The sequence below is a fragment of the Aethalodelphis obliquidens genome, unplaced genomic scaffold (genome assembly GCF_003676395.1).
Source record: "Aethalodelphis obliquidens isolate GAN/ISIS:26980383/991018 unplaced genomic scaffold, ASM367639v1 scaffold66, whole genome shotgun sequence".
In the NCBI taxonomy this organism is placed as follows: Eukaryota; Metazoa; Chordata; class Mammalia; order Artiodactyla; family Delphinidae; genus Aethalodelphis; species Aethalodelphis obliquidens.
The window spans coordinates 5,219,298-5,237,643 of NW_020838010.1; the positions used below are offsets into that span (position 1 = coordinate 5,219,298).

At 43.3% G+C, this 18,346-nt stretch overlaps 1 protein-coding gene across 2 annotated transcripts in view; it reads right to left on the reverse strand.

The window, feature by feature from the left end:
- Positions 1-18,030, reverse strand: part of LHFPL1 (LHFPL tetraspan subfamily member 1) — a 51,417-nt gene extending 33,387 nt beyond the window's left edge. Inside the window, exons 1-2 of one of the 2 annotated variants that reach the window (XM_027089545.1) lie at positions 17,711-18,030; positions 9,788-10,183 (exon numbers count right to left, since the gene is read on the reverse strand). In XM_027089545.1, coding sequence (XP_026945346.1) covers positions 9,788-10,169 — 382 coding nt within the window. In that variant the 5' untranslated portion in view covers positions 10,170-10,183; positions 17,711-18,030. Of the gene's footprint in view, positions 1-9,787; positions 10,310-17,710 lie in introns of those variants that run through there. The other variant, XM_027089544.1, reaches the window with a different exon arrangement.
- Positions 18,031-18,346: the final 316 nt, after the last annotated feature.

The window sequence follows — 18,346 nt, forward strand, 5'->3', positions numbered from 1 at the left end:
TGAGGGGAAAACTCCATACTGCTCCTGAAAGAGCTAGAGAATCTAGTCCTTCCCAATGGCTTTCCAGTTCCATTTTTCTTGTGTTATAATAAGTCCCCTTTTCATTGGAGAACTCAAGCAAGTCTCTGCTGCTTACAGCCAAGAGAGCCTAACTACAAGAACGCTATACTTGAGTACTACACCAAAGTTCATAGGAAGGTCACCCGCCCTGAGTGTGGATGCAGAACCTAACACATGACACAGAGCCTCCACAAAGCAGATATTTGACTAATGATGACTGGGTGGCATAGTTAGAGGTTACAGAAAGGTTTCGGACCGTGAAAAGCAAGCTGCCCCAGGGACTGCCAGCCTCACCTTCGTTTCTCTTTCCTCACCGAGGAAGACTCCATATACACTCTGAGAAGCTAATAAGCCCACTTTGCCTTCAGCTGCAGCCTTTTGGAAGATCTCAAAGTACTCGCTAAGCTTGTCAGCAACATGGCAACCAGCTGTTCTCAATACTCAGTGAGGCCAGAGAAAAAGACAAGGACCTAAAGAAAAACCAAGAAAAGTTGAAATAGGAAAACAGAGAGAACTTTCTGACGGTGAGAGAGGGTTTAGAAACCAAAAGAGTGACTAATTAAGGTTAGAAATTCCCTTCAGTGGAATGCTTAAAATTAGAAGACACTCTTATCTGTCTGATAGTCTTAAAGGAAGTGAAACTGGTCACTCAAAAGACTTTTCTAGGCTCTGGAATTTATCCAGTGGCAATGGAACAACACTCCTATTTTTTCTCACCACAGATAAACTGAAATCATAGGATATGAGGAGGTATGAGCCAGAGTATGTAAGCCCAGAGTATGTACAATGGGTTAAGGACAAAATTGGAAACAAAACCTCAGCCTTTTCCTGCTTTCAGTGTGTACCCTTTGAGACAAGAGTTAATAAAAGGTGAGCTTTCCCACACAGACTAGGAAGAAAAGAACACAAGTTCGTAAAAGAACAGCAGTTCTGTATTCTAACCTCCACATTCAGATCCCTGGGACTGGCATGAGCTCTGACTTCTCAAGCAGGAGCTTGTGCTGGCTAAGTGCCTTTCCTGACACGGCAGGAGGAACCTTTCACCTTTTTCAGTCCCCCTAAAGACAGGGCTTGACTTAAAAGCTGCCTGCTTGGAGTTGTTACCTTGCAATTTTTCACAGGCACCAGGCCAGAGACCAGGAATCTCTGCCCAGGTATGTGTTTTGCCCCAGCGCATGTGGCTCCGTGCTCTGCCCAACCTGCCCTACCACACCTCCCATCCCCTATCCTCCCTCCTGCCTTTTAGACAGGTGAGCACAGTAGGTTGTAAACATACTTCACGGAGACATTGGACCTGTAACTGACAGAAGATTCATTACATTTGTCCTAGAAGATGTGTTATTTTAAAATGAAGTCACAGGATAATTTATCCTCAATTATATTTGTCCCCAACAGTTCTAATGAATTTGGGATATGAAGATGGGCTTCAAATAGCAACATAGAAGTCATTTTCCATTGACAGGCTCTGCCACCTTCTGGAAGACTGGGGGCTTATTTAAAATGTAGATTCTTGAACTTTACCCACAGATATTTGATCCAGTAATTGTAGCCCAGGAATATGTCTTTCAAAAGCACCCTAGTGATGCTGATGCTTCAGGTTCTGGCACCAACACTTAAGAAAAACACCACTAAAAATATTAAAAGCAGGAGCTCTGGGGGCAGAGAAAATTAGTTTAAATCCCAGCCCTGCCATGTATGAGCTGTAGCCCTGGCTTCTACTTTTCTACATGCCATTCCTAACTACAGGTTTTACTGCCCCTCCAGACACATACGCCCCATGGAGAAGTCTGTCCCAACTGCACCTGCCTCTAGAAAGGGAAAGCCCTTTAGAGTGTGTTACCACCCTTACTCCACCACTGAACATGTGCAGGTGACCAGTGGGCTGCCATCTTCCTTCCCTTCCTCAACTGCTCCTTCCACAAGAATCCCCTATCACAAAACGTACCAAGCGTCCTCCTGAAACACGGTTGCTATAGTTTTCATTCCTTGCTCTGACCAAACAGAGGCCTAGAGTTAGACACTTTGCTCGGGTTCAGCCCTTGTGGCAACCTCAACGCCAGTACAAACCTTTGGGCGCACAGTCTCGGACAGACCTCAGAACCCTCTCTGCTGCTACATTCCAGCTGCCCTCAATCTTCCCCTGCTGCCAGAATGACTGCTTCCCCATATCGCAACAGCTGTATAACCATCTCCCACATTCTCAATTAGGTAGATGCCTAGTTTTTGTCTCCGGGCAGGGAAAGTCTCCTCAGCTGGGTGTTATCAACCTCCTTTGTCCACCACAACCTCCCATTCACAAGTGCAACTGTTGGGTGGGCAGCCATCTTGTTACACTTCACACCCCACTCCCAAATATCTGTCCAAGTATGGCTATTTGGTAGTTTGAATTTACTACCCTGAGCAGAAGTCTAGTATGGGTTAATTTGTTATTAATTTGTTCAATTTATTGCTCTTATAGCAACTTCAACTCAAACATAGTGGAAAATTTATGTCTGCCGTCCAGCTATATCTCAGCTTTCCCTTCCCAGGGAACACTCCCACTCAACTCTGCTATTCATTTCACTGCATATTCTCTCTCAGAGTTATAAAACAGTTCACCTCTGCTAGAGATTTCTAAAGTACATCAGGAGAGGCTTCACAGAGAGGCTGCATTTGACCTGGCCTTTGAGAGAGAGAGATTTACAGGCAGAGATGGAAGAAAACAGAATTTCAGAAAAAAGCAACACTATGAACAAAACTGAGCAGAGGTTTTCAAATGTTAGTGTGTACTGGAATCATGTTGGGAAATGATAAATAACAAATCCAAGACAGTAGTTAACTTTGCTGTGGGAACAAGAGAATACTATCAGGGTATGAAGGAGATTTCAACAACATTGGTAATATTCTATTTCTTAAGCTGTATAGTGCACATATCTGAAATATTTCATACTATGCTTTCAAAAATAAATCAGCATGAGAGGCCGTGTAAAATGCAGAGTGCCAGGCATCAGTTCTGATTGGGTAGGCTTGGAAAGGCACTAAGGTATCTGTATTTAACAAGCACCCCAGGCAATTTCTTATACAAGGGCTTCATGGACCACTCTGAAAAACATTGTGATAGAATTTCTTCTCCAAACGGAAAAAGAAAAATCAATGACATCAGTGCATAAAGCCCAGGGCTGAGAGTCAGAAACCCTGGACCACAGTCTCTGTTCTGCTTCAAATTTGCTACATGAGTTTTTGTTAGTAGGTTAACTTCTTTAAATACCATTTGCGAAACAGAAAGCCACTTTTATAATCCTTGTTCAGCATGGTAAGGCTAAGTTAAATTATGCCTGATGAAACTTTGGAAGACTTTCCAGGAAATGCTTGGTTTCCAGAGAAGATAATGGTTTTTAGAAAACAGCACCCTTTCCTTGAATCAAGTTCTCAGTGATCCGTCTCCAGTGGCAACTTTCATTCAGCTTGAAGCATGTAGCATTAGGACCTTCCATGGAGAAAATCATTAGTGCCTGTCTGAGTGTGTTGAATTCCATCTGCTTAACCAAAAAAAAAAAAAAAAAAAAAAGTCCAGAGTCGTAGTTCTCACTTGGGTTGGGGAAAGGGAACACATCAGAGTCACTGGAGAGATCTTCCAAAACATGCAGCCTTCCACCTGTTGCTGTGTGTATCAGTATGGGAAAGAGGACTGGAGAGTTGGGTCCACATTTTTTAAGCACTCCATGTGATTCTGATACATTCCCTGATCTAGAAAGATTCTTGGCCTCCCTCAAGGAACCTGATCCAAGATCTTACACTTTTTCTTGCCAAGAGTTCCTTATATTTACTTCTCACTTATTTCTTCTTTGGTTAGCTCTCACTGAAGGTAGAGGATAATTCACAAGCATCTTGCATATGTATACACAGGGGAATGTAAATAATGACCTTGTTCTCAGGGACTGGGGGCCAGCTGGTTAGAAACCTCAGCATCCCCAGGGTTGAAATAATCTCCTGGCCAGATGTTTCCTTCACCGGTTAGAGGAGGGCATGAAGGTCCCAGTGGAAGGCTCTCTGGACCTACACTTGTCCAGCTGGATCAGCTGCAGGTGGAGCAAATGGGACCCAAGGGTCCCATCAGGTCACCTTGCTGAGTATGACTCAGGCCAGCAGCTCTTTATTTCTTCCTGTCTCTCCCACTTCCCACCACTCATCTCTGTGGGCAGCCGCCAAATGGGGGAACAAAAGTCAGGCAGGGGGAGGGAGTAGTTCTTAATGGATCCTCCATCTCTTCAGTGGTTTGGGGTCTGGCAGAGATAAACCAGACCTGAAAAAAAATGGCTCTTCCCCCTGATGTATTTTGGTTAATGCGCTAGCTGCCGAGAAGCAGCCAGGCCTGGAGCAACAAAATCAATTTCCCTCTGCTGAACAACAAGCTTAAACTTAACCCTCACAGCTCTTTCTCTTATGTCTTTTATCCACGGAGCTCAAAATGCTGTTCAGGCTTGGCTTTCTGCCACAAGCAAAGCCCATCTCTGAGGAGTGAGACACCAAGATCTCTGAAGAACCTTGGATAATGATTGTATGCCAAGGGGTGCCTAGAAAATATGATACATTCAAGCAGCCTTCACCATTCCTTCACATCTGATGCAACTTTGACAGGCACCAGTTTCTAAAAAGGAAATGAGAACGACACTTAGTTGGCTGGTATTACAGGCGGGGAAGCTGTATAAATTTAGCAATCTGTCCAATATCCCCAGGGATAACCCTTGTGGCACACCTTGGATCTTGATTCTTTCCATGAGTACTGTCAAATGGCATTTTATTCTTGAACTTTAATGACCCCCATCTAAGTGTAAACACTGTGACTATGTTCCTATGAGCAATGGTTGATGGGGAATATAAAATAGAATCATATGAGATTAACATGATACTGATGTTTCTATTGCCACTGTATTATATCTGCTGCTCAATTAAAGCTCTCCCCCACTCAGTCCATGAGTGTCTAAATCTCCATTACCTACCCACATCTCCCTTCAACAATTTCCTTTGAGTTTCTGGACCTAGAAAGTGAGATCAACCAAAATGTATTATATGGAGAACCATAAACATTTTGTGAAAGTCTCACCACTCAAGCCTAAGATAGGAGGCAAGGTGGGTGTAGGAGCCAGTGTTAATGCTTGGAGTCAGATGGAGGCTATTGCTACTGACGTTCTGATTCCTAACAGTTAGTCCCTGTTCACCCTCTGCTGGAAATTCTTAGAAAAGCAAGTGAAGCTAAGTTATCACTCTCAAGTCAGAAGAGAAGAGAACTCAGGGTGCTAATGCCTTTGAATGGAAGCCTGGAAAAAAAGCAAAGGATGTGAATGAACCCAGCTTTCACATGACCAACTTATCCCAAAATACACTAACATTGCCTTAACCATATGTTCATTCTTTCTACCATTACTGAATACCTGCTCTGTGCCAGGCACTGAACTGGGCTCTGGGGCTATAAATATGCGTTGTAAGGAGCACCCCTTTCACCTGTCAGCTAAGTGTCACTTCCTGAAATAATGTGCCCATAGAAGTACCGAGCTAGCCATAGTAAGCCCAAGAATGCAGGTGAAAGGTGAGCCGACTTAAGGTTCATTTGTAATATCTGTGGAGCCTCCAAAGGGAGATAAAGTCATAGGCTTAAACCAGCCTTAATAACTGGTTCTGTACCATGGTTTTGAAGCGGAAGAGAGAAATTAATCCAATGACTTTCCAATGTGGCCAGAAAATCATTAGTAGCTAAAGAGTGGGATTATTCAGAGATAAGGGAGGTTAGAATGTGAATTCAAATAGGAGAAAAACCATATGATCATCTCAATAGATGTAGAGAAAGCTTTCAACAAAATTCAACACCCATTTATGATAAAAACCCTGCAGAAAGTAGGCATAGAGGGAGCTTTCCTCAACATAATAAAGGCCATATATGACAAACCCACAGCCAGCATCATCCTCAATGGTGAAAAACTGAAACCATTTCCACTAAGATAAGGAACAAGACAAGGTTGCCCACTCTCAACACTCCTATTCAACATAGTTTTGGAAGTTTTAGCCACAGCAATCAGAGAAGAAAAGGAAATAAAAGGAATCCAAATCGGAAAAGAAGAAGTAAAGCTGTCACTGTTGGCAGATGACATGATACTATACATAGAGAATCCTAAGGATGCTACCAGAAAACTACTAGAGCTAATCAATGAATTTGGTAAAATAGCAGGATACAAAATTAATGCATAGAAATTTCTGGCATTCCTATACACTAATGATGAAAAATCTGAAAGTGAAATTAAGAAAACATTCCCATTTACCACTGCAACAAAAAGAATAAAATATGTAGGAATAAACCTACCTAGGGAGACAAAAGACCTGTATGCAGAAAACTATAAGACACTGATGAAAGAAATTAAAGATGATACAAATAGATGGAGAGATATACCATGTTCTTGGATTGGAAGAATCAACATTGTGAAAATGACTCTACTACCCAAAGCAATCTACAGATTCAATGCAATCCCTATCAAACTACCACTGGCATTTTTCACAGAACTAGAACAAAAAATTTCACAGTTTGTATAGAAACACAAAAGACCCTGAATAGCCAAAGCAATCTTGAGAACAAAAAATGGAGCTGGAGGAATCAGGTTCCCTGACTTCGGACTATACTACAAAGCTACAGTAATCAAGACAGTATGGCACTGGCACAAAAACAGAAAGATAGATCAATGGAACAGGATCGAAAGCCCAGAGATAAACCCATGCACATATGGTCACCTTATCTTTGATAAAGGAGGCAGGAATGTACAGTAGAGAAAGGACAGCCTCTTCAATAAGTGGTGCTGGGAAAACTGGACAGGTACATTTAAAAGTATGAGGTTAGAACACTCCCTAACACCATACACAAAAATAAGCTCAAAATGGATTAAAGACCTAAATGTAAGGCCAGAAACTATCAAACTCTTAGAGGAAAACAGAGGCAGAACACTCTATGACATAAATCACAGCAAGATCCTTTTTGACCCACCTCCTAGAGAAATGGAAATAAAACCAAAAATAAACAAATGGGATCTAATGCAACTTAAAAGCTTTTGCACAGCAAAGGAAACCATAAACAAGACCAAAAGACAACCCTCAGAATGGGAGAAAATATTTGCAAATGAAGCAACTGACAAAGGATTGATCTCCAAAATTTACAAGCAGCTCATGTGGCTCAATAACAAAAAAACAAACAACCCAATCCAAAAATGGGCAGAAGACCTAAATAGACACTTCTCCAAAGAAGATATGCAGATTGCCAACAAACACATGAAAAAATGGTCAACATCATTAATCATTAGAGAAATGCAAATCAAAACTACAGTGAGATATCATCTCACACCGGTAGAATGGCCATCATCAAAAAAACTAGACAAAATAAATGCTGGAGAGGATGTGGAGAAAAGGGAACACTCTTGTACTGCTGGTGGGAATGTGAATTGGTACAGCCACTATGGAGAACAGTATGGAGGTTCCTTAAAAAACTACAAATAGAACTACCATATGAGCCAGCAATCCCACTACTGGGCATATACCCTGAGAAAACCATAATTCAAAAAAAAGTCATGTACCAAAATGTTCATTGCAGCTCTATTTACAATAGCCAGGAGCTGGAAGCAACCTAAGTGTCCATCATTGGATGAATGGATAAAGAAGATGTGGCACATATATACAATGGAGTATTACTCAGCCATAAAAAGAAACAAAATTGAGTTGTTTGTAGTGAGGTGGATGGACCTAGAGTCTGTCATACAGAGTGAAGTAAGTCAGAAAGAGAAAGACAAATACTGTATGCTAACACACATATATGGAATCTAAGAAAAAAAATTGTCATGAATAACCTAGGGGTAAGATGGGAATAAAGACACAGACCTACTAGAGACTGGACTTGAGGATATGGGGAGGGGGAAGGGTAAGCTGGGACGAAGTGAGAGAGTGGCATGGACATATATACACTACCAAACGTAAAATAGATAGCTAGTGGGAAGCAGCCGCATAGTACAGGGAGATCAGCTCAGTGCTTTGTGACCACCTAGAGGGGTGGGATAGGGAGGGTGGGAGGGAGGGAGATGCAAGAGGGAAGAGATATGGGGACATCTGTATATGTATAATTGAGTCACTTTGTTATAAAGCAGAAACTAACACACCATTGTAAAGCAATTTTACTCCAATAAAGATGTAAAAAACAAAAAACAAAACAAAACAAACTTTGCATAATGAGTCTAAGGAAAGAGGGAAACAGAAAACATCACCTTAACTGGCACAGCAAAGAGAATCTGGTGCTTTTCCTAAGAAGGCCAGGAAATCATGATACCTTAGCTCAGTGTTTCTCAACCTTGGCACCACTGACATTTGGGACCAGATACTTCTTTGTTTTGGGGAGTGGTCAGCTGTCTTGTTCTTGTGCATTGTGGGATATTTAACAGCAACCCTCACCTTTATCCACTGATTGTCAGTAGCACCCTCCCCAATTTTTGATAACCAAAAACATGTCAAAGACCTTACCAAATGTCCCCTGGTGGGGGATGAGGTATGTAAGAAATCAGCCCCTGTTGAGAAGCACTGTCTTAGCTCATCACTAACGTCTCACCCCAAGGCCACATAATGCAGTCATTGGAGAGAAGAAAGAAAATTAGGATCTGGGTTATCTTGCCAATGAACAAATTTAAGGAAAGAAAGGAAGTGAACAAGAGAGAGGTCACTGTCATTTGCTTACAGCCACAGGGCAACTTAGTGAAAGAGCCAGACGTGGGATCCAAGTTTCCTGGCTCCAGGCACCCACACTGTGCTGCTAATGGAGGTGACAGTGATAATGAATAATGATTCTACAACTTTAGGAACAACAGCAACAAACTTCAGCAATAGGTTCTACCAGCGCTTTTTTCCACTGCCCCAACTAGGTGTAAAACATAGCTCACATATTCACACACACATTTGCCTGTCTGTCTTAAACTTGCTTTTTCTTCTCCGTTCAGCTTAAACTGCTCCCCTTGCTTTCCTACAGTCTGCCATTTTTGCATTTTGCTCTTTCCTAGCCCATCCACACACTGCCAGCATCCAGGTCTCCTGCATTAAATTTAGAGGGAGGCTGAATGAGGGAAAAGCTAAGTAGGGTGCGTCAGGGCCACAGGAAACCTGGATAGTCTGTTAATGGCTACTAGACAGGGCTAGCCTTAGATGCTGTCAAATAAGCAGTCACCTGAAGTCTGCCTGGTACTTAGCATTTCACTATTAGAGATGTATTTTTTGGTGAGGACTGTACATTAAATTCTTATTAGTAATTAACACCTGGGTGTATGTGTCTATCAGATCACTGTCCTCTGAGATAACTACCAGAGATCAGGGATCTTAGAGGTCAAGTTTATTTTGGAGCAGTAATACTGGAGTATAAGTTGCTGCCCCTGGAAAGCAGACCTGGATAATATTCTTCAATGGGCACTCTGCAGGGAGAAGAAGGTGATGAAAATCAGGGCTAAAAAAACCAGATATCAACTCTGCCTACTAGCCAATCTTGCTGAGAATAAAACCCTGATGTAGATTGCACTTTGGGGAGTCCCAGGCTAGGTGTTTCAAACGAGTCCCCATTCATAGCCCTAGAGATGGACAAAGGGGAGAAGCTGAGAGTGGATTTCCCCATGAGACAACATCCCCACTACCCACACCCCTGCAAAGCTCCCCAACCTACCCAATCCCAGCAACACCGTCTTACCTCCCACAAACTGTGCGGCTCCCATGCAACGTCCCATCATTCTGGAGATGAGTTCCTCCATGCAGCAGCCTAGGACAGCAGCCAGTGCCACCAGGAGCAGCAGAGCACAGCCGGCACCTGTCACTACTGTGCACATCTGCCAGGCCAGGCTTGGGATGGCATTGAAGCTGGCATAGCGCCCACACTCTTCCACCATGATCAGACTCTGCCCCTCTCCCCTCACAGGGTAGTTGCACCTCCGGAATGTGCTGAATGACACTGGCTTCCCCAGCTGGGATCCAAAGAGCCAGTAAGGCAGGAAGTAACTGGTAGAACTGGCCACAGCGGTAACAAGGGACAGGAAGGCCCAGAGGGTCCCCGCCAGGGTCAGGCTGCTCCGCATGGTCCCAGGTTTCTCTGCGGGGATGGGGAGATGAGTTGGGTCACAGCACCAAATGTAGAAAGTTATCATGTAGGCTCCATTGGCCTAGTTTTTATCTGCCTGGCCAGTCCTGGGGCTCAGTCATGTGCTTCTTGGCCCTTACTTCTGGATAAGATTATTGTCTCAAGGACCATTTGGGTCCCTATGGGATTCTGCTCTCCAGCACTTTTCCCATCTTCCCTTCCTTCCGCCTGATTCAGAGTTCTATGGTCTCTAGGCTGCCATGGAAAAAGCGTAGAACTGAATTAGTGACTGTTCTGCCCACTCCAATGCAGCCTGAGCAGACAGCTTTTAGCTCTTGACATCCAGCATGGAACAAGTGACAGGAGGGAAGTCTGAATCAAACCAAGGCTCTCTGGAGAGCCCCCAACTTCTGGTGGAATGGCCTTGTTGACATGAAGGCCTGGAAGGAGGCAATATCTCAAGAAGGCCAGGAACCAAGTTGTTTTCAGAGAGTTAAGAAAGAAGGAAGATAACTCACAGGGCCTGCCTCTACTCCAAGGGAGAAGAGGGAAGGAGAGCTCACCATGGAGTTAGAGGATGTGCCCATTTGACCTTGGTAGGATGTCCAGGAGAGCATTAATGTGGGCTTTCACAGTACTACATCAGCTAGGTTAAAATGGGTAAATAAAATAAGGGGTGCCTAGTCTCATACCCTTTGCTTATCACTGAGTGAGCACTGTTCAGTCACTTTTTCCCAAAATCAAAATGGGAGGCACCTTTCCAACCAGTGAGGGTTGTCTAACACTAGGCTATCTACTAAGAAAACCTGCCTGGTCCTTTGCTGAATGAAGTTAAGAAAGCATCTCATCTCTCTGAAATGGATCATGTACCCCCTGCCTGGCATCAGGAACATAGATCTATAGCTGTAAGGGCCTTTCAAGGTGCCTTTTGGAACAAGTCATCTCAGATTCAAGACAGTGAGAGTCTTTTTAGATCTAATCTCCTCAGCCCAGCTCACAGATGGTTTTCACAGACCCCTCTGTCAAAAATCCACCACTTCCCTCCCAACTCCATTAATCTGCCATTGCTTTCTGGCCTGTTTCTCAATGAGGGCAGCCAGAGACCACACTGAAGCTTGCTGACAGCACTGTGAACATCTCCAGCAAGCAGACGGTGGAGTTTGTTTCAGACACTTCTCCATGATTCATCACCACTGCGTAAAGTTACAGGTGGTGGGAGAGGGGTTCAGCGGTGGGGGACTGAATGCACGGGAATTACAGGAACTGGCTATATTGCCAGTTTGGGACATTGTCAGGAGCAAGCAGCAGTTGTACTCAGGGTCTCAAGGACCTTGTCCAGCCATAAGCTCTGTCATAACCATCATCAAACAGTACCTGGCACAGAGCGGGCACTGCAATCCATATTTGTTTAATGAAACCCATTTTATAGAAGCATCCAATTTCCAGGCTGGCAGGGATCTTAATGAATCACCTAATTCAACCTTCTTGTTTTACATATGGGGGAATACACCCTTGTAAAGGGGGAAATAATTTTCCCCAAGTCGCAGAGTAAGTTAGCAAGCAGCCACAGTGGAATAAGAAAGCCAATGTGCAGATTCCTAGATCAGTACTTTTGTACTACACAGAGCTAATCACCCCCCTGCCCTATCCCTTTACAGATGGAAATACGGAGAGGAAATGATTTACTCAAGGGTAAAGAACTAGTGAAGTACACTGGCCGGACTAGAGCCCAGTTATTTGATTCTTAGTATAATGCTCTTTTTTCACTCCACCACAATTCCCCTCCTGATACATACGTATTGTGTGCTATGTGTTTCGTGCAGGAAGGGAGCAGAGATCATAAATTGCAGGTGCTTACTTTGGAATGTTAAGGCTTTGGGAAGAGAGTGCCCTGAGCTGGGCCCCAGGGAATGAGGCTTTATGCCTGGGAGTGGAGGGAATGAGAGAAAGATGTGATGAGGTATTGAAAGCCAACAGGAGGAGAAGTGGAACTAGTTTTGAGTAATTGCTGTTAGAAAGCAGGTACGCTTGGACGCAATGAGGCAATGCCTCTGCTTGCTATATTAGAGCATGTAAGATTATGGAAGATACAAGCAGCCCTCTTTTATGAACTTACTTCTTCGTGAAGAAGCCCAGGCCAGAGGATGAGAGGAAACAAGCTGATGAACAGCTGCTGGCTGTAGCATCATATTCCCTTCCAAGTCCATTATTTCATGTGCTCTGCCCAACAATCTTCTTAGGTTGGTAAGAAAGGTATGAATAGTACCCCCAGTTTACAAATGAGCAAATTGAGGGTCAGAAAGCTAAGTGACTTGCCCAAGGTTACACAGTGATTCAATGGGAGAGCCATAATTTCCCACTTCTCCTTCATCTGCAATTTTCCCCCATATTCTTCCTCATCACCCCAAAACTGTTTCAATGAAAAGCCTCCGTGGTTTCCCACCCATGATGCCAAAACTGTTTAAGGATGGCAAAAGAATTAGAGGGGAAGGACAGGGAAGGTAGGAGGAAGGCCACTTTCTCTAAGCAGCATGTAACCGTTAGGACCCGGGTATTCACTGTTTCAAGTTTGTAGTCAGAACTAACCCCATATGTCCCCCACAAATGTCATCACCTTGAGATCAGAAGTACCAGTATGACAGCCAGTAGAAGGGCAGAGAGCTTAAGGCAGAGAAAGGGACCATATCAGTGAGTGGTACCTACAACTATACTAAAATAGGAGGGGGGCTTCTGACATAAGGTTATCACCATCTGTGACAAAGCAGGATGTTTAAAAAACTACAAGAATGCCAACCACTATTACCATAATTTCATTAAAAAAAAAAGGCATTTCGAAGCCAAGAGGTAGGAAGTCAGGATTACAAAATTCCTTTTAAATAAAATAGGTTTAGCTTTAGAAAAACTCATTGGCCTTCAGAATTTAAATACTTTCAACTTCAGGAAAAACTCATTGTCCTTATTTCATTTAGAATGAGGGTGTCCAACCATGCTAGTTCACTTGGGACTGAAGGATGTGGGACTGTCAAGGATGAAACTAGGAAAGTCCCAAACTTGGATGGGTTAGTCATTCTCTTTAGGACTAGAAGTGTGGAGAGTCAGCACTGTCCATGGACAGCATGTTGAGAATCACTGCCACAGATAATTTTCTCATGTTATCTCTCCAGGACCTAAACAATATAAAGTTAAAAGTGACCATGGAATTAAGTAATGGAGAGATGAAATCTTTATATTTTGAAGGTAAACCTTTCTGAATCATAGGCTTGACTTCATGTAGACAAGAGAGGTCAGGAATCCAGTTGCTCAATATTTTCTGTTCACAAAATAAGCCCCGGCCCAGCTTCACCTGTGGCCAGATAACGAGGCAATGGGCCATGCGGAGTCTGCATGTACATTGCTACATGTTCACATGTACAGACAGGGAAGTGCATTCACGCAAATGCTTTGAGTTACTGCACCACCTGCAATGGAGCAACCTCCCTTCATGACAGCCCTCCAAAGCAATCCAAGTTCATTCCCAGGGGCTATCCAAGTCTCTTTACATTCACATTAATAAAAGTCACACACAATACTATACTTCACTCTATCTTTATTCCTCTTGTGTATTTCATGTAGCAATCGCTTTTTTTCCCTGTCCTGGAATGCCTAGCCACAGAGCCACACTGGATTTCAGAAACCAAGAACTCACCCTGGTGCTCCTGCTAAGTGGTCCAGTAACCAGGTATTGATAGGATTGCTATTGACCCCCTCTCTTTGGTTACATGGTCCCTCACCCTTAGTTGCTCTATCTCATAAATGGGTCACATGCCTGTTTCTGAGAGCAGTTGTATGAGATGCAGTGAGTCTGGCAGAAAGTTATAACAACCAGGGTAGAAGTATGAGGTCTGTTCTAAATTTGTTGTTTTTACTAAAGACTAGTGGTAAAGATACAGTGGTCATTCTAACACAGACTCATGGATAGAGGTCATTTCAACCTGTTAGATGCAGGAAACCCACCTAAGCCATACATGTCAAACAGTTATCTATATTGCTTTCAAAGAACTCTAGAGAAGAGAACTCTACAATTTTTCTCAGTAGCTTGATAATTCTCACTGTCAATAAATCATTTGTTACATCTCATTTTAAACCGTTTTCTGGTGCAACTTAAGGCCAATTCCTTTGGTCGGGGCCTCAGAGGGAATAGAGAACAGCTTGGCCACTGTCCTCCAGACGAGAGCCCTTCATCAACACAGATTAATTCAGATTGCTGGTAGCTTACCTTTAGACTTTTTCTCCCCAAATGAGCACTCCACCTCTCCCTGTGGTGTCTCGTTGCCAAGACTGTAATCATTTGTTCTCACCTTTTCACTCCCATGTGTACCTACTCATATGTGGGCACGCACTTAGTTAGTATCAGTGAAACTGGAAACATTGCTCTTATATTTTTCTTGGTGGAGAAAAACGAACCAAATTCTTCCAATACCTTACCTCCTCCCCAGTCCCCACAGAAAAAGACTCAAATCCTTTTGTTCCCACTCAAGCTTGTCATACAATTTCTGGGTTAAGGACAGTGCTATCTTGGCTAACAGGGTCCAGGTAAAGAAGCCAACGAGTTAATGACCAGAATATGAAGTGGTCAGAAAGGGAGTCTCTGACTTGCATCTGCTGAGGAAAATGTGACTGCAACACTACCGGTTTTGGACTGCTTTGTGAAGAGCAGCTCTGTTGGCAAAGGAATATGAACGGACTTTCGCCTCATGCCCCTAGACCGTGCGCATAGCCTACCTGCCAACCCTTTTACAGATACATCATGCTCAGTGTTGAGACTTTAGGAAATAAGCAGGCATATGGTTCCAATGGGTAAATAGAGTCCTACTCCAGAGAAATGTCTTGCCATTGTATCAAATTGGATATATAAGCAACCTGACCATTCTAGATCTTTCTGCTTCAGACACAGCCTCAAAAAGAATCTACGACCACTTCCCAAACATTTCTCTCTTTATTTTCTGCCACCTGAGTTCCCCAGAAGTTTCTCCTCCTCTGTACATCTCCACAATGGGAGTGTCTCCAGATTCTCCTGTGCCTGAAATCATCCCATGATCTATCTACTCCCAGAACTTTGTTTCCCATTTGCATCCCGGTGACTTGAAGAAGACCTCACTTTTTGTAAGCTTTATTGAGGTATAATTGATATATGAAAACTTGTACATATTCAATGTATACATCTCTCTGAGTTTGGACATATGCCTACATCTGTAACACCATCACCACATGAATATATTAAATATATTCATAAACTTCAAAAAGTTCCTTGTATTGTTTTGTGGGTTTGTGTGTGTGCTAAGAACACTTAACATGAGATCTATCCTCATAATGAATTTTGAAGTGCATATTGTTAACTCTAGGTACAAAGCTGTACAGAAGATCTCTAGAAGTTATTCGTGTAGCATAATTGAAATGTAAACCTATTGAGAAACAACTCCTCGTTCCCCCTCCCTCCAGCCCCTGGCACCCACCATTCTACTCTATGCTTAAGAAGACCTTGCTTTCAGTCTAAGTCTTGTCTGTCAAATCCTCAGCTTTCTTGCTTGCTGATGGTCTTTCTAAACCTTCTCCCTCCTTCCATCCTCTTTTAGTCTGGGGTAGAAAGACTAGCAAAACTAGCTGTGTTGGGTTTGTTTATTTATTTATTTGCATTGCTCCATCCTGAGGTGAAGATGTCCACAAGCAGGTAAGGCACGAGGAGGCAGGAAGCCAGGGAGTGAGTGCAGAGACAGGACCAACCAAGTCATCAACAACCTAGAAGGCCAATTCTAAATAATCAAGTTGGCCAGGCAGAGACAGAGAGAGCCCATAAAAAGAACCTCCATGTCAAGTCCTGGGCTATTCCCCTTCTCCTGGGTCTGAGGTTAGAAAGGTGGGAATTGGAATGATTTCCCTAAATTTCATATGAGCTTCTCCCTTCTTTGTAAATTAAAAAAAAAAAATACTGCTCACTGAGCTCTCTGTCTTGTCTTCTGCTTTGGAAAGTGGCATATCAATTAGAGATCTTCACCCCAGTTCTTATTCTGGCTGGAACGATGCCACCACCTTTAGTGAGCAATTGATTGGCTAGGAGTCCTATCTCACTACTCCAACCAGCCTGCTCTGGCAAGACACTGTTAAGTCCTATCAACAATGGAATAACCGGTAAAGCATTTCCTCACACGCTTAGGTTCATAGCCCCAGGCCTGCTATTGTTGCCCAGGAGTCCCTCTACCCATGGCCTCAATAGTGAATAAAATGCCACCATAGCCAACCTCCCCCATTCAGTGAATCTGGCCAGTGTAGGAAGAAGGTGGGCTGAAGGCTTCTCCTCTCACTTCAGCAGACATGAGAGGCAGCCTGGCATATGAAGGGTGTTTTTCAAAATGGGGTCCCTAACGCCTCTGCATCAGAATCACCTTCGATGCTTGTCCAAAATGCAGGCTGTGACATCCTTTTAGGGTTCACTGAATTAAATTTTATGAGATTTGCATTTTTCAAAAATCCTCAATTGATTCTGATGGAAATTAATGATTGAGAAATACTCTTTTAATGGACAAGAGTCCAGATTTTAGAATCCAGATCTGGGATAGGGTCCTAAGGTCTGCCCCTTGCAGGTTATATGAACTTGAAAGGATCAATTAAAACCTCTAAGTTTTAGTTTCATCTATAAAATGGAGATGATGGAACATAAAGTTCAAGTGAAGTAACATCTGTGCTATGTATACCTAACACCAGGATAGGTGCTCATTCCCCCACCTATCAGAGAAGACTCCATTCTCCCATAAGTAATAGAGAAGACTCAAAGTCACCCAAGAAGTAGAATATCATACCTCTCCCCTTTCTCTGCTAACCAGTCTTTCAGTGATTTCTCCTCACCCCTAGACTTCTTTCTGTTTTCTGTTTCCCACCACAAAACAGAATCATTTGGCCCAGTGTTCCTTTCAAGAATGGATTTATAGTTAAACTATTTCAGGTTTTTCTGGAAATCGTCATGCTTTGGCACACAGTAGGAACTCAAATATTTACTGAGCTAATGCAATCTTTTATTTCCAGCCCAACTCACTTTAACATCTGCATTTCAGTTTAACCCCAGCACCCCATTTTAGTACCATAACCCCAATTTAGGCAAGTCTAAGAGATCAACCCAGCATATCAGCAAACCCAATCCACTTTTATTTCAATAGATAGGTCAGAACAAAATCCTTCCCTCCACTCCCAGAGACATGGACTTCCTCTCCTCAAATTACCAACTCTCCTGAGGAAACCAACTAGCATTTAACCCTTAGGTCTTCACACCATGTCAGTATGAAATAGGAATTCAGCCCTGATTCCTCTTAGCCTCTGTGCAAACAACAGACTTGAGGAAGTAAAAATGCACCAGGCTGCCTTTGGGAAGAAAACAGATTCTCTGAGCTGTGAGATGAAAGGACAGGAAGCCTGAGAAAGGAAGGGGAGAAGGGGGGGTTGAGCAAGGGGAGAGCAAACAGTTTCTTATCCAGCTGTTTCAATTGCATTTGGCCCAAGTTGCAAATTTACCTTCTGACCACGAAGGCTGATTGACTTGTTTCCTCTCTTCGGACTCAAATCTGAGAAACAACTTCTCCTTACAGCTTGTCAGAAGGGGATGGGAATCCCAGCTGCTCTTTGCAGTGATGCCTGAAAATCTTGCTTTACCTTTGGGAGAGAGGGGCGGAGTCCAACCTAATGGGAATTAACTCCAAACACGCTGGAGGCTTCAAAGTCAGCCTCAGACATGCAGGTACTTGAAGTAGCTTAGCGGGCACTGAGTCCTCCACCTCCATCCTCACAGCTGCCAAGTTAGCTGTGTGTGAGTGTGTGAGTGTGTGTGTGTGTGCCTGCCCACACTTGAACTGCATATCTATCTCACTTCCTCACCTGTTACCCAAATGCCTGCTGAGGAATAGAGGTTCTCCCTAACTTCCAAAGCCCTAAATAATCTCACCATGTATATTAGGTAGCACCTAATGTGGCTGGAAACAACTCAGAAGACACATGCCTGAAGGGAGTAAGACAGAATAACCTCTTTTTCCCAAACTGATTTCCACTATGTGATAGGGAAGGTGCTCCCACAGAGCAACCTATGGCTCAAAGATATGACAAGTTTACATTTCAGAAACTTAAAATCACACATTGAAAAAGCTTAACAATACC